Below are 16,042 nucleotides of genomic sequence, written 5' to 3' on the forward strand. Positions count from 1 at the left end.
TGTGGCCAAAAGTGTGGGACAAACAGGTTCTTCCTACTCCCTCTGCATATTCTCAGGCGAGCTGTGGGGGTGGGGGAGGGGAGGGAGATTAAGCACCCCCCCCCTTACTGTGCTTTGTGTGATGGATACACAAGCCAGTTCTGGCCGGTTCTGCAGTTTCCCGGCAATAATAATCCCACTGCTGGTACCACATGTACCAGTGGGCTGGGACGGTACCATCAAAGGTCTGTGGACATGGCAGAAACCTAGAGATTAAACCGTGGGGGGGGGGGGGGGCATGAGAGAGGCCACCCTGACGGCTGAGAGGAAGAGGAGGAGGCTGGGGGTTCATACGGTACTCCACTGTTTACTGTGGGTAAATGGTAATAGGAGAATAACCTATCAGGGCAAGAGATGCCATGTTGCCATAGCGACCGCCACATACAACGTGACAGATGGCTGGTGGTGTCCAATCACAAACGATCAAAGAGGAGGCGGGGTCTGTGAGCGACGCCGAGCAGCAGAGGAAATCTTCAGACTTGACGCGAAAGTGGCATAATGGAATTTTCTAGCAGCGCTAAGGAAAGGGGGGGGGTTATTTTTATCTCAAGACAAAAAAAAATGCTTTATGATATGCATGTGAAGATGCTTTTTGCATGGGTGTGGGGGGGACTGCTTTTATGAACGGCATAAATCCCCCCTCCCAAGCCACTGAACATCTCCTGCATGGCTCCTCAATTTGAAGCTTCACCAGAACATCTCCACATGTGACGTTTGGTTCCACAGTGAAAAAATTCATGAAGAAATTGCTGGATGAAGCTCTTGTCATTTGCCTAAAATAAGTGCATCAATCATTCGTTGGACATTAATGTCTCTTTGATGAGATAAGAATTACCCCTTAGTCAGATATACCCCAGTGACTCTCAGTTAGGGCTGTGCTGTCATTTATCCCTCCAAAAATAATACAATGTCTTTTGTCAAACGTATTAGAATATACAGCGGCGATTCTATGATTTTCATTTTAGATGGAGTGCATAAGAGCAGCCATATTTCATATGGAAGGGCAAACCTTCGCATTAGCCAATGGCATGTTTTGAATCGGTGAGTGGCAGGGGAGGGGCTTTCTGAGGGCCAATCAGATTTCGGCTGCCCCTGTGGCTCCGCCCCTGTTTACACTCCTGATAAAATAATATTTTTCCTTCTGCTAATATCAATTATTGGAGCTAAATTAAAGTTTATGGTATTAAACAGAAGCATGGGAATAATCTAGTCCTCTTAAGTCAGCGAGTGTCAGTCAGTTTCAGTGAGTGTCAGTGAGTGCCAGTGAGTATCAGTGAGTGCCAGTGAGTATCAGTGAGTGTCAGTGAGTATCAGTGAGTGCCAGTGCTCGACACAGCTCCTGCAGAACAGGAACCACAAGGCTAAGCTGTCAGTTTTATGTAAATATATGCACTACGGTGTAGCATGGAAGGAGAGGGTGAATACAGAATGCACTGCAAGTAAAGCAGCACTGCACTGAATAAGAAGGTGGAATTGTGCTTGTTCTTCTGCTAAATATATTTAATCCAGTTTGGAAAAGAGAGAGGGACCGAGAAGAGATGCATTACCAGACCCTTTATCCACACTGCAATGATAGCTGACTATTAAGTGTAATTAAATACAGTGATTTTCCTCCAGATACGTCACAAAACCAAGAGCGTGCATTCCGAGAGGACTCATGCAGCTCTCGTCAGATGCTCCAGGGTCTGGAGCTGGCTGCCGTCTTAATGCGTTTCCCACACTGCTCTGCTGCTCTGCGCCTTATTTCCTTAGCAGATGCTGTCCGCAGGCCGAAGGATCATGGATCATTCTTGCTGTACCTGTCATACATGGTGGGTCACGTGACCCTGTAACACGGCTGCTCCCGGAGGAAACACCTGGCTGATGTGACGGCCCGGTGTGCTTCGGGGACAGAACCACAGCCGCTCAGAGAGTAACACTCGGTTTATGGAACTCGACAGGACAGGGCTGATGCTCCTCCCCCCCGCCCCAGTGGATTATGGGTAAAAGAGACAACTGGAGCCGAAGACACTGTCAACAGCTTCTGGGTTAATTTTAAAGCAGATAGGAGGATAAGACTTTTGTGCAAAAAGAAACACACACACACTAACATTTTGTTTTGATTAGATTAATGATTAGTAACCCAAAAATAATAACAAAGGGTTAGCACTTGAAAATGTTTTCTGTGAGTTATTCAGAAGTTAATGTGGGACCAGCTTGACACCACAAAGATAGGAGTTCCTGTACACACACACACACACACACACACACACACACACACACACTGCCAGAAGAGGAGAGCGGATAGTCAGCACTTTCCTGCTCCCACTCCATCCTGCCACACATCTCTCTCTGTCACTGTTTGAAGGGGGCGGGACCAGACCTGTCAATCACACTACATGGACGAATGGGGTGATGGGTTCATTGATTCACGAATACCTCATCATATCTGGTAAAATCACTGATGATTATCGGTAAATGTGTTTACCATTCTATATCTTTATATAGTTTTGATGTTATGAATGGTAATTTTTGCCTCAGATGTGACAGCCTACTCTAACCAGGATCACAGATTCGTTAAATAATGGTCGTAATAATAATAATCCATCCATCCATTTTCCAAACCGCTTATCCTACTGGGTCGCGGGGGGTCCGGAGCCTATCCTGGAAGCAATGGGCACGTGGCAGGGAACAACCCAGGATGGGGGGCCAACCCATCGCAGGGCACACTCACACACCATTCACTCACACATGCACACCTATGGGCAATTTAGCAACTCCAATTAGCCTCAGCATGTTTTTGGACCGTGGGGGGAAACCGGAGTACCCGGAGGAAACCCCACGACGACATGGGGAGAACATGCAAACTCAGCACACATGTGACCCAGGCGGAGACTCGAACCCGGGTCCCAGAGGTGTGAGGCGACAGTGCTAACCACTGCACCACCATGCCACCCCATACAGTGCTAACCACTGCACCACCATGCCGCCCCATACAGTGCTAACCACTGCACCACTGTGACAGATAATATAAAATGTAACTATACGTAATGTGTCTACGTCCTGTCTAGGGCACCCCTGTCCTTCCTGGAACCAGGAGACGGACAAGTGCCATCTGTCTTGCTCATTTATCTATCCCTCTGAGCCAGTTTACACAGTGGGAATGGCAGCTAAGGAGACCTGAGACCTGAAGGTTGTTCGATTTCTGCGGGGACCCCTGCTGTCGGGAGGTAATTACTGCAGTAAAATACCCAGCTGTTAAAGGAGGAGGAATCGCAAATATAGGGGGACAAATAGATGGTTTCAAAAAAGCAGGACCACAGCGGTGATGCTAATCCTTGCACCAGGACGGCGTTTTTGTTCACCAGAGCCTGACAGGACGGATGAAGGTGGTGTGCACAGCCCGAAGGACAGATCTCCATGTACGCGGTAGCTTACCCAGCATGCCTCTGTGGACTGTCATAACCGCCCCCCCCCCACCCAGCCCTCCCGGCCCATCTTGGCTCTGATGTCGCAGTACGCTTACCTCAGCAAATTGTTGCCTAGCTTACAGCATCCCTCTGCCTCTCGCTGGCTCACACACACGCACACACACACACACACACACGCACGCGCCAAGCACAGCTAATCTCGCAGCGAGAGCAACTCAGCCGCAGTGTCACATTAACCAGCCGGCCCCCTTGTGCTGCCGTTCCATCCCAGAATCCCCTTCCAACCCCTGTACATGGGTGCGCTACTGCCACACCAGGTCAACCCAGACCAGACAGAGCGCCCACAGGATCTCTCCTACCCTAGTCTCAATTTTCTCCCAGTGCACTTACAGCCATCTTCTTTCTTTCCATCCCCTCCTCATCTTGCCTTCCCTGCACCCCTCTGCCCCCCGGATAATTAGAAAACCAGCTAGAAAATCATCCATAAATAAACGGCCGGCTCAATCCAAAGCCCAAGTCTCTAAGCTCCAGGTATAGCCTTCTGCTAACGGCGTGGATTTAAAAATAAAATACCACTTCCTGTGATTCAGCCGTGGACATGGATTGCTTTGATGTATAAAGCGACCCAGTCGTATGTGAAGATTCCGTTTCTCGAAGGGCACAGTGACTCACATCCCGAAGCTAGCCCCTGCCTGGCTCAGGACCTCGTCAATGTCGGTAGCGGAGCCCCCGATAAGCGTTCCTGACACCGCGCCCACGGACTCCCGTCCCTCTCAGCCCATGTGAGAGTCACTGTTGCCTGTCACCTGCGAGAGCTTTTGGACCATTCCTGTTTTTATGTAGTCGAGGTGTTTAAGTGCCTGGATCTGTACGGCTGTCTGTTGGGGGTTTGAAGACAGCAAGTGGCCGGAAAACACTGCGTACAATGATCCGGACGGTTTATCGTTACGGAAGAATGTTAGGGGCTGCTGTCGGCCTGCGTCGGCATCTGCGTCGTCCTCTGTTTTGCAATTTTGGTCCTGTGAAAACCCTCCCCTTATCATTTGCTGTCTGTATGTCGCGCTGTGGTCTGGGGAGGGGTCCATTTCACGACGCTGTATACCTGTATATGGACGCTATCACAATAATGCCCACTTGACTTGACTACAGGGTAACTGAAAGGAGAAGCCGTTGAAGGAGACCCTACTGAATAACAGCAACAGGCTATGTTGGTGGTAGGATAAATCGGGGTGACTCAGGACAGAAATAGTTCTGTGTAGATTTAACGATCACAGAAAAACCTCTTAAGAGAGAGAACATTCATCAATATTTACCTTTTACCGATGCCATAAAATGACCACTAAGGGTCCTCTGCTGGTCGCTAATAAACACTCGTTTCTAACCCCAGATGATTGTTTCCAGTTAAGGTGCAGACAGCCATGCATGGATGACACTGACGCCCTTCATAACGAGACTGCCTGCGGGAAGGCCATCTGACCCACTGCTCTCTACTGCCGCCCTGCTGGGGAAACTGAGGAACGGTCACGGGCCGGCACCATACAGACAAGCAATCTGCTCTCTGCCAGTGGGACACATCTATCAGGACTGAGGCTCCCGACGCTCGTCCTCCTTGGATCCTGGCATCTCTATCCCGTCGGCACGACAACCTTGCAGCGCGACAGTGATGTCAGCGGTGAAACACTGATGTAATCCACACCGTGTCTCTTCCTCATTGGATGTGCCACAGGCAGGAGGCGTCGCGATCGTCCAGTCAAACACCGCGTACTCTGAATGAATGATATCACTCCTTGATCCCTGATGTCAGCTGACGACAAGCTCCTCCCCCCCCCCCGCAGGAAGGAAGGGTTAATATCAGAGGGAGTCAGAGCTCTGCAGGGAGGGAGGGGCAATTTGGGGGGGGGGGGGGGGGCACTGACAGTAGGGGCTCTATGGACCAAAAAAACAAAATGTCTGCTAACGACAAGAGGTGGTGGTTTCTGCTCTGTTGTTATCTTCAGGATTATAAGAGGGTGGGGGGGCGGGGGGGGGGGGGGTTGGCAGCAGAGTGAGATCTGCCTGAAGCTGCTGGATCAATTATCCTCCCTGCATGAGCTCACCATTATCGGGGGCTAGGGGGCGGGGGGCACAAAAAAGCCGATGGATTGGCAGTACATTGTAGGTTCTTAACACAGGGACTATTTAAGATTGTTCCCTTAAAAGGCAAAAGAATAAGATTTGCATTGCTCACCTGCTAGTCAGCTTCTGCGGGGGGCAGGGGTGGGGGGTTTAAAGACACCAGAAGGTAGTGAGTGACCCGGCAGGGGGCAGGAATTCATCACTCCCGCACGCAGGATGCAGAGGCCTGTGTCAGACCCATTCCTGCAGAACAGGCTCTGTTCGGTTCCAATTAACCCACCCACGCTCCAAGCTCCTCCCCTTCCATCACCCGCCCACCAATCACGACACTCCCGCCATAAGCCACTGAGCATTTACCCAATAACATACGAGAAGCAGATGTCAGCAAGCCATGCACAGGGAGATATAAATATTCTCTTTTTTTCCCTCAGCTTAAAAGATTGGAACACACTTTTCCACAAGGGTTTCATTTACCAACACAGCAGCAGGGGGCCGAATCTTCAAAAAAAAAAAAAAGCCCCCCGTCTGGAAAGTATTTTGGCTACAGAGAGGAGAGCCGTGCTCGTCACATAATCAGAAATGAAACCACACGGATTGTGTACAGCCGCCTTCCCTCTACCGTCGCTCACTCGTTAATTACATCCTTCAAGGGAAACATTTTTGAAACGTCTGCCTGGAAGGGGGGGGGGGGGTCTAGACAAACGAACCGATACAAAGGCCAGAGATCCCATTTCCACGTCTCTGGCCAAGTCGGCTGTAATGCAGCCTTAATACAAACCGTGTCGAGCTGCGCGTTTCTCCACGTAGGACGAAGACACAGAGTAAATGACACAAAGAGAGTTTCCACTGCGGTACTGAGTATTGTTAAATGGATATAGATTTGCTGAGTGTCCAGGAAATGCTCCTTTTTACCAAACGCAGGGAACTAATTAAAATCTAAAAGGTAGAATCTGATTCGTTTTTCTTCCTGGGCTTATTATTCTTGATTCCTTAACCGGGGTAATTTATCAAGCCCGAGTTAATTATTTCACCAAAACAACGTTGAAAGGGAATCCATGTAACCGCGCTCTGTGCAGGAACAAAGAGTTATTACAGTCAGAGAGTCTAATTCTCTCTGTTGTGGCACAAAACAGGAATTATGGGGCGACGTATGGCCGTAGCGGCTGGACGGGATTTTATAGATGCGTCTCAGAAAAGAGTCACAGCTGGAGAAACGGCGGCGTTTACGTTGATTTGTTCATTTGTTCAAGCTGGACGCACAGATAAACAAGCTTTATAATCTGGCAAATGGGAAGATCAGGATCCGAAAGGGCGAGAATGAAGAAACGTCATGTGACCGGCAAGAAATGACGAGGTCATAAACGCAGCAATGTTTACTCAAGCTGATACACCCTGGAGTCGTCGGCGGGAGAGAAAAACAGCCAGTCAGTGAGACGCCGCAGGAACGCGTTCTGATCCAGTCACTAGCAGGGGACTCGCCGCTAGTTATTTTGTGTCTCGTTCAAGCTTAAAAGCGACTTAGTCCCTGTCCCTGTAATTTCACAGGAGCTCCCCGAATGGGGTGCAGACACAGAGGTCCTCGACTCAAACACTGAAGGGGGGGGGGTAGCACTCATTGATTTTCCACAGCAAACAACTGCAGCGCGAGATTAACGTACAATGCTGACGGGCACAAAGACCGGGGGTGTCCTTGACGTCCAAGAAAGGCACCAGATCAGGATCCAAAGCGAGAGTCGCTCTGGATAAGCGAATCGACGCACAGCAGTATTCCAGGAATGACGAGGACAGGTACGTTTAATCAGGAACAGCGTCTGTCAGACATTTCGAACGTCAGGACTGTCAGAGGAAAAGATGAAAGACAGCGGAACGTTCCCTGGCAGCCGCAGAGCCCGGAATCCATAAACGTCATTGTTTAATGTCAGCTGTTCTCTGCTACTTCTTTCCGGGGGGGGGGGGGGGTCGCAATTCCGGAAAGTACAGAAAATGCCTTCTCTCACTCTGAGAAGGCCGTGTTTGCAAAGCACGGATGTAAGACACAGAGATCTGTGATTCGGGGGACGACCAGAAACCGGGCATTTCTGGGGAAGAAGGATGATTTGTTTTGGAAGAGGGGTTTCCTGAGAGGAAGTCCCTCAGAGGGGCGGAGGAAGATGGTATTCACCTGAAATTCCGTGCAAGAACCTAGAAAAGGCAGCTTCTCAATACTGAGGAAACACAGTCTCAGTAATTTGCTCGAGTATATAAAATATTAACATGCATCTCTACCGGAACACATAACTTGAGAAACATTAACTGCACCCTGAAAGAGATGGATTTAAAAAAAAGCCTTCAAGACACTTAATAGAAAGGGGTAGAATTGTTACTGTGCGGGTCTCGCAGCAAAGGTGTTTAATGGAAGCACACAAGCATTTGCTCCAGAGATTTGGGCTGATAATGACTCCCCAAGACCCAGTGAAACCCCTGTTCAAACTAACAAAAAAAGAGACCGCAGAGTGAGCGTTTCAGGATGGATCCGGAAGGTACTGGATGGTTCCAGACGGTTCCGCTAATGCTATGGCGTCACTATCCTGACCCTCACGACATCGTCACCCACGGTTTGCCCCCGTGTTACTGCTGTTACTTCTGTGATCGATCGGCAAACGAGTTTAAAAAGCATATGATCTGCTCAGGGACCTGCAGACCCCATCGACCAACAAAAAAAATCAAAATGTTTGCTAACGATGTCTCAGTCTTCCAAAGACTGAATGGGGGGAGGCTCCACAACGAATGAATCCCCTTCCCTTCATGGGCTTCTGCATCACAACTGATTGCAGTCCGAAAGAGGCGCCAGGAGACACAGGCGCTGAACTCCGGCCCACGGACGTCAACAAAGACCTGGGATCGGCCCTGAATTTCCTACTCCTCCCTATACTGTAACCCCCGCTGTCCCAGGAGCCTGGAAACAGCTGAACCCAGCTCACCAATCAGCTGTCATCGGGCCGGCAGAAGGTTTGTTTTCACGCGTGGGCTAACGAGAATCAGCAGGGTGCCGCGGGAGACCGTCCCGGTGAGAACGAAAGCGGCGGCACGCCCGCGCAGCGAGGAGCGGGGAGGAGGGGGGTGGTTGGTGGGGCCGGGTAGGGGCGGACATGTTTGCGTGTTTGGAGCCAAGTGCAAATCATGGTGGAGGCATTAAATTATTACCATCTGCGTCGTTTGCCCGATGATGCAAGTGGAAGTCAGCAGTGGCATTTGTACTCCCAGTGACCCCACCCTGACATCCGAGGACACAGAACAAGATACATGCGACGCTGAATGCGACTCTCGCTCAACCCCAACGCAATTCTCGCTCTTTCGGGGGCGCGAGATGTTTGTCACATGACCGCTTCACAGCCGCGTTCCTCTTCTCCACCGGGCCTTCGGTCTTCTCTAAATCAGTGTCACGCCATCCGGCCTGAGATGAGGCGTTCCCATCCCTCGGAGAATCCCGCTTATGAACAATTGCGCCAGTGTTTGCTGCTAACGGGAGAGAATGCGTGGAATTAAAGCCGGGCAACACGAATCTGAACCAGCAGGGGGCGCCGTTACGGGTCTAACAGGCACACATTCCTGACCATAACCTGACCAAAACCGCGTAACCCTGTCAGCTGGACATCACGACTCTAACTGATCTCCATTATCCAATAAGAGCCTGTTTTCACTCCACCTGAACTCGCCGTTTCCATAGCAACATAATTATACGGAGGGCAGTTCACCTCACCTGAGTCCAGTGCGGACGGTCTAACCATAAAACAAATTCACTCTGAAGCCGGCCGGGTCGCAGTACCCTAGGGCTGGTGGACCGGGCCAGGTCTGTCCAACTGGGTCAGATTTACATCATTATATATTCCGATCCACTCAGCCCATATGATTACTCATTATGAAGAATCATTTAGTTTTCTTACGCGAGTGATAACCTACATAAGACGACGCCACAAACAGTTTTACTATTCGTTTTCATGATTCCTGGTGATTTCGGGAAGAAGGGCTATGAATAGCTCAGATTGTGAAGGTTTAATTGGACCAATTAAGGGTGGAATGAGCACTAACACAGAGGGTAAAATGTGACAGGCAGGCTTAGCCTGAGGCTTCCAGGGTAGCTTTGGACAAAATCCGTCGTCAGCTGCTCGCCGACCCTCAACCAGTAAGCCTTTGGAAGGGGGGGCGAGTGGGGGGGGGCTACTAGACCCCCCCCACCCCATCCTGCTGGCCAAACGCAATATAGCAAGTGGGCTCGATCCATCTTTTAACTGTCTGCTCAGTCAACAATGAAAAACCACCAGTTCCCTCCACAAGTTGAAGGACACAGCTGCTTAACTGTGTCCCCGCTGACCGAATGACCAACTCATGACCGTGGCCGGTGGCGTGATCCTCGGTGGTCACCTCTAGGCCCGCTGCTGTCCCCAAGTGACCCCCCCACCCAACCCCCCCTTGATAGATTTACTGTTCCGCCCCTTGAGTCAAGATCCCATCAATTCCTACTCATACCTCACCTTTTCTCAACAACTCATGTAGGATTTGGAGAACAATCCCATGATGGAATCCTCGAGTAAAGGTACCTGCTCATTCTGCAAGTATAAAGCCAATGAATGGTTGGTGTCGGCCATCAGTGCCACCTTGGTCGCATTAGCTAGAGGGCTATATGACATGCAGCTCCTCTTCCCAAAGACCTCTCCTGTACCTCCTTCCCTCCCATTCTTGGCATCTCTTTCCCTCAGGAGCAGATAGACGACACTCCTTATTTTCTGATGGACATTCCCAAGGTCCTGAACCAGCGTGGGCGTACTCCATGAGACCAAAGACACCCAAAAGAACAAGGACAGCTCAGCCGGCAAAACGAAACAGGATGCATCAGACTCATTCGAAAACTGTTAAACCACTGAATGGCTAACACAGAATCAGGAACGGATTGTTCTGGAAGAACCTGCTATGTAAACAGATGATCTCAACCACTGCAGCCTGGGAATCAGTAACTAATTCCTCAGAGGCTGGACATCATAGAGGTAAGCACAAACTGTCAGAAACCGGAGGGTGTGGGCGTGTCCTGGACCGGCGAGACGTAAACATGAGGCATGGCGTTTTTCGCAACGGTGTCGAGTCCACATGGGAAATGACACGAGAGTCCGCCCTCATCCGAGGGGCATTAATGAGGGCGATGCATCTTAAAATGGCCCCACAGCAAACACTGTAACTACGCTAATGCTAATTGTCTTTTTACATACTTGCTTTCTTTGGATAATGCTGTGTAGCTCTTGTTACATTCAATGGGAGCTCAGCCTAACCGCACTTATGCCTTGTCGACTCATCGACAGCTGTGTGCTTGTGACGCGCTTTTTGTTTAACTTGTACGGCCCGTAATGCCCAGCTCAATGGACGCCGCACGTTGGCTGACTCTGAGCTGTTACCCCCAAGCAATGGAGAGCAAGATGGGGTAGGTGAAGAGAATCATTCCGATGTACCTGTACTCGCTCTTGTGCAAATGGCAAATAAAGGATTTATCATTAAACGTCACTGTAATCCAGCACTGGCATAATAGTCTTGTGGAAAGTCGGGTGTGGCCTGGGTTGGCACTGAGCATCCTGGTGATGGACCCTGGCAAGGACTCGAGTGACATGACAGACTGTACCTTGTCTCTCCTGACCCCTACGAGAAGAGTCTAAGGACAGAGCTCGGGCAGGGAGCGAGGGAGCGAGGGAGGAGGTCCATCTGCATGCGATTCCTCTTCCGCTTCCAAACCTGAACCTTGCTGGTGATGACAGACTAGGGTGGAGGATGTTTGCAGAGGACAGACCTCTCTTAGGATCTCACAGAGGTAAAACCCAGCGCATGGATGCTGGGTACTGCACTGACTACATCAAAAATGCTAAAATACCACCGAAACTCAGCCATAATTTGACCATTTATGGGACTGTGTGTACAAAACGAATACAGCTCACGTTCGTGCGGTCTGTGGCTAGAAAAAGTAGCGTCCAAACTTCAGGCTGATAGGAGTAAGCAGAGAGGACCGACATCTAATAAATACTTTCCACAAGGCTTGTTGTGACAGTGGCATTCTCGGCTACTTAATTAACCCACGTCATGAGCAAAATAATCCCAGAATCTTTATGTGTCAGACATGCGAGCAGACAAAAACAATATTCATCATCGTCTGCTCTTTCAGACGACTTCGCTTGCCTCCGTTATGGAAGTGCCTCTAACAGTCACTCTGCTGGCTTCTTATAAAACCACTGGATTACTTGTCCAGCCTGGAATGCCCAGTCATACTAATACTATGCATGAATGTCCAGTGCCTCGCATCCGATTGGTTGACGCGCCAACCCAGAAATGAACCAATCAGATTCCTTTGATCCCAGGCAAATACAAGATGAACAAGAAACCACATAAGATCAGGAACAGCATCCTAACACACCAAGGCACCCAACACAAGCTAACGTTTGCTAACAAGAATCACACATAAATGCTTAAATACTGTCTGTTATGCGCCAGGGAAGGGAAAATCCAGCGGAGCGGCTCGTCCCAGCGATTTTAGGGGTCATTTTTTCGTGCTGTGACCGCTGTGGGGGACGCTCGACCCCATGACAGATCAGGTGGCAGTTGTGGGGGGGGGGATACAATAACTGGAACAGATTGCGACGGAGATATTAACAGAAAAAGGATTCTGTCTTCCGGAAGCATCTCTGCCTAGGCTGAACGGAAGGTCAGAATTTTTCTGAAGGCCGTGCTCCTGGAAGACTGGATGACAAACAGGACAGGGGCAAGTGACAACCCTCTGGGGGTCTGACGAGGGGGCAACCGATGGTGGGGGGAGGGGGCCTTGATGATGGTCTGATTCTGTCATTACTGACCATCCTGGCAGATGCCTGTTTCTAGCAGCAACCCCCCCCCCATATATCAGATTAGCAAACCCATATAATATTGAGGGGGGTCGAGGGGGGGGCTAGCAGAGAAGAGGTCTCACATGCAGCCTGGCGGACCCCACAGCAATTACATGCTGCTAATCCCCACTGTCGCTGTCAAGGGCAGAAAAGCCCCCTTTCTGTGGGAAGCCCCCCACACACACACACACACACACACACACACACACACACACCAACCCCACCCCCTGCCTTTGAGGTATGTCGCTTTTTTCCTCTGGGTTGCATCACATCTGGGAATCAGGTTGCCTGGCGATGGACGAAGATTAGAGGCTGGGAAGACGTCAGGAGATATGGCTTCTGACAGTAAGAGTGCTTGGGGGGGTGGGGGGGGTGCAATTTTGGGTCTTTGTTCATTTGCCTTTGATTGAGGTCCCATGACTCGTCAATTGACAATAATCCAATAAATTATCCAATGATGTGGACTTAGCCCAAGGTGTGAGCTCCAATTACCTTCAGTGTGACCTCAGCTCTCAGGGACTGGAAGGAGACAAAGCACGATTCCCCCCCCAACCACCAGCTGAGGAAAACTAGGTATTTTATGCGGTGTTTTTAACCCTCCTTTGTGTCACTCTTAATACCCACTAAGCAAACGCCGTGCTTCATAAAGGTCAGGTCCCACACATCTCAGGAACCAGCTGTACTCGGCCAAACTTACAAAGACGCCTTCAAATCTTGAAAGCTCAGCCACTGGGAACCGAAATACCCACAAGTATCCAACCAGAGCCGGCATTCTCATATCGTACGTTTCAAAATGAGCTTAGATATGCTCTCAGCTGTATGCTCAGAGATCATCAAAGAAAATAATTATAAGGCCGAAATGATACACGCGATATATTTTGGATGCTGTCAGAAAACAGGAAAAGACAATAATAATAAGCGGAAGAGAAACTCGTCAGCAGATCGCCTTAGACGCTTTTGAAACTTGAAGTACTGAGCGATTAGTCGCCGTGTGGCATTAGGATAAGCAGCAGCATCGAGTCATAGGCAGGGACCCCAGCGTCATTTTACGGATGTTTAAACCTAGAGCTCTTGACTGCGGTCGGACTTTCCGTAAGAAGCTTTGCCAATCAACTCCACCGCCCCGTATTTGACTCTCGCGTTTATAAAAGACCAGATATTACGAAGCGCGCACACACACGCCCTCTGCGAAGCCGTGATTAAAGTTACCACCCGCCCCGAAATGTACGGGCAGCGGTGGCCAGATTTGAAGGCACATCTGTACATCACTCAATAATTTGATCGTCGGCAAACTGTGCCATTCATGCCGAGGTGTCTCGAACTTCTAGCGTGACTTAAAGAATAGGGGATTTTTCCAGGTTCTCGGAGCACTGAATTTCCTGCACGGTGCATACTAAGTGTAGCGTGAAGTACGGGTGATGTGCAGGATAATCTGCGTACTGCGCCCTTAAACTGACAAGTACTCATATATATATATATATATATATATATATATATATATATATATATATATATCAGTGGAAGAGGATGGGGGGAGGAACAGGAGGGGGGAGGAACAGGAGGGGGGAGGTAAGGCGTTTAAAATGACGGACGGGGCGCTGTGAAAGGGTGAAGACCTCGCCCTCTCCAGGATCCCACACCGGACTAATTACTCAAACAGCGAGAAAACGCTATATCATTATTTTCCAAGATGGGGACAAAGGGTACAAAATATCACACTGCATCGTGTGTGGGATGAAGGATCATTACATGACAAAGAAGCATGCCATCAAATCAGTATCTTTGAACACGTTCTTCCCCCCCGACACAAACCAGGGTCATCGTTCAACAAAGCTTTATCTCCCTGCCGGGGGAATACATATAGGTCTCCGTGCAGTGTGACATGTGCGTTTAAATGCCAGTAATGCGTCTAAGCACTGCAGTCATTGTCCGAGAAACGGTCTCCGGAGACGCGTGGCTGTAGGGACGGGAGGTTGGTTCAGGGACCGAAGGATGCTGCAACTGGTCAGAGGGGATCAATGCGTAAAGCAAAGCGCTAACACGCAGTCCTCATTGTGAAGCCATCAGACGCAATGCAATCGGGATCTGTCGGGGAAACACCTTCACGCCTACCCCCCAACCCCGGACACGATGCAGCACGAAATCCCCCCTTACCAGTCGGTGGAACACGTCTCGCTGATCACATCTTGGTAAGCTGTAAGGAGGGCCAGTCTATTCTTACTGAGGTTCACAGCCATGTTGCCGTCCTAGCAATCATCCAGACCGGTGTGACGCCGAGTAGAGGAGATGGGTGGAGGAGGGAGTGGAGCGCTACTGAGGATGAAACAAAGGGACTGAGCTTTTCTGTGGCGGAGCCGGCGAGCTTCGTGGTCCGAGCGCTCCGCTGGGAGCCCGCAGGGTCCTAATGCCGTGCTTCGCACTGTTATCCAGCAACGGGACTGACACTGAACAGACACCGGTGTAAGCAGGTCTGTGAGCTTACAGTCGGCGGGCGGGGGTATTACTGCTCCACTTTCAAAAAGATGTCACCCCCCACACACACATTTGTTTGCCCCTATGTAACATCCAACTCCCCAAGCGTAGTTTTGATTTAAGACGTCTGCTCTTTGAATCAGTATCCAAGTGTAACTTATGAAAAAACCATCACATGAAATTGCTTTTAAAAGAACGAAATCCTTTGTTTTGCTGGTTGCCAAACACCATTAAACAAAAAAGCGGAGGATGTTTACAGCAAGCTGCCTGCTTATCATCGCAACTTGTGATACTCTACGCCACGCGCGAAATCACGGCAAGGCGCCAGTGCGCCACAGCTCATTGACTTAAGTGATGTTTGTTTTTCAACCAGCCGAGAGATTCGGAACTAGAATATAAATCCATTCACTCCTACTCATATATAATGATGGAGAAAGAACCAGTTGGGTCTATTGGGATACGAATGAATGCCAGAATAAATTAAGCAGCTCCGATGCTGTGTCGGGGACTCTTGTCTAGGATTGGCCGAGACAGATCATGTGACAAGTCTGGACTAAACAAGGGAGTTAAAACTAAAGGCTTCAGTGGTGACATCATTGGGCGAATGGCAATTATGCACAACATGACAACATTGCATTCGCATGTTCACGGCATGGTGCTGTGGAGTCCCAGGTGTGGATGATCCGTTAATCTTTCGGCGTTCACTGGTGACCGGGAGGCAGGGCATGAGATTCCTGGGACATTGGTCTGGCACAGTTACCCAATCAATTGAATTATGTGGCTTTTGATCTGGGGGGGCGGAGAATGCAGAGATATACCATGTAGTCCCAGCGGACTGGATTCAAACCGAAAACCAGATCTGAGGCGTTAGGTCACCATACTACCACCCGACTGGCCCCCGACTCCCGAATGCTGCCCCCAGCCTCTCCGGCAGCATCTCAGGCACGTTCTTGGCAGAGAGGTGCCAGCGCCATAATTAGCATGCCCGTCCTGACTGAGACCTGGCATAGCAGACGGACCGTTGGCGTCGGTGTGGGGGGCAAACCCTTCCCCGCTGCCCCTTTAAGTGGCAGACAGCCCAAACGGCTCCTGGCTGGCCACGCCTCCCAGGTC

The 16,042-nt window shown here is 50.0% G+C and overlaps 1 protein-coding gene across 5 annotated transcripts in view; it reads right to left on the bottom strand.

Annotated features, from left to right (window-relative positions):
* dbn1 (drebrin 1) overlaps positions 1–14,894 on the bottom strand; it is a 39,124-nt gene extending 24,230 nt beyond the window's left edge. For 2 of the 5 annotated variants that reach the window (XM_048997620.1, XM_048997619.1), the window contains exon 1: positions 14,612–14,894. In XM_048997620.1, the coding sequence (XP_048853577.1) occupies positions 14,612–14,694 (83 nt within the window). In that variant the 5' untranslated portion in view covers positions 14,695–14,894. The remainder of the gene's footprint in view (positions 1–14,611) is intronic. The other 3 variants (XM_048997621.1, XM_048997622.1, XM_048997623.1) reach the window with 3 other exon arrangements.
* Positions 14,895–16,042: the final 1,148 nt, after the last annotated feature.

This window comes from Brienomyrus brachyistius, unplaced genomic scaffold, assembly GCF_023856365.1.
Source record: "Brienomyrus brachyistius isolate T26 unplaced genomic scaffold, BBRACH_0.4 scaffold35, whole genome shotgun sequence".
Lineage (NCBI taxonomy): Eukaryota > Metazoa > Chordata > Actinopteri > Osteoglossiformes > Mormyridae > Brienomyrus > Brienomyrus brachyistius.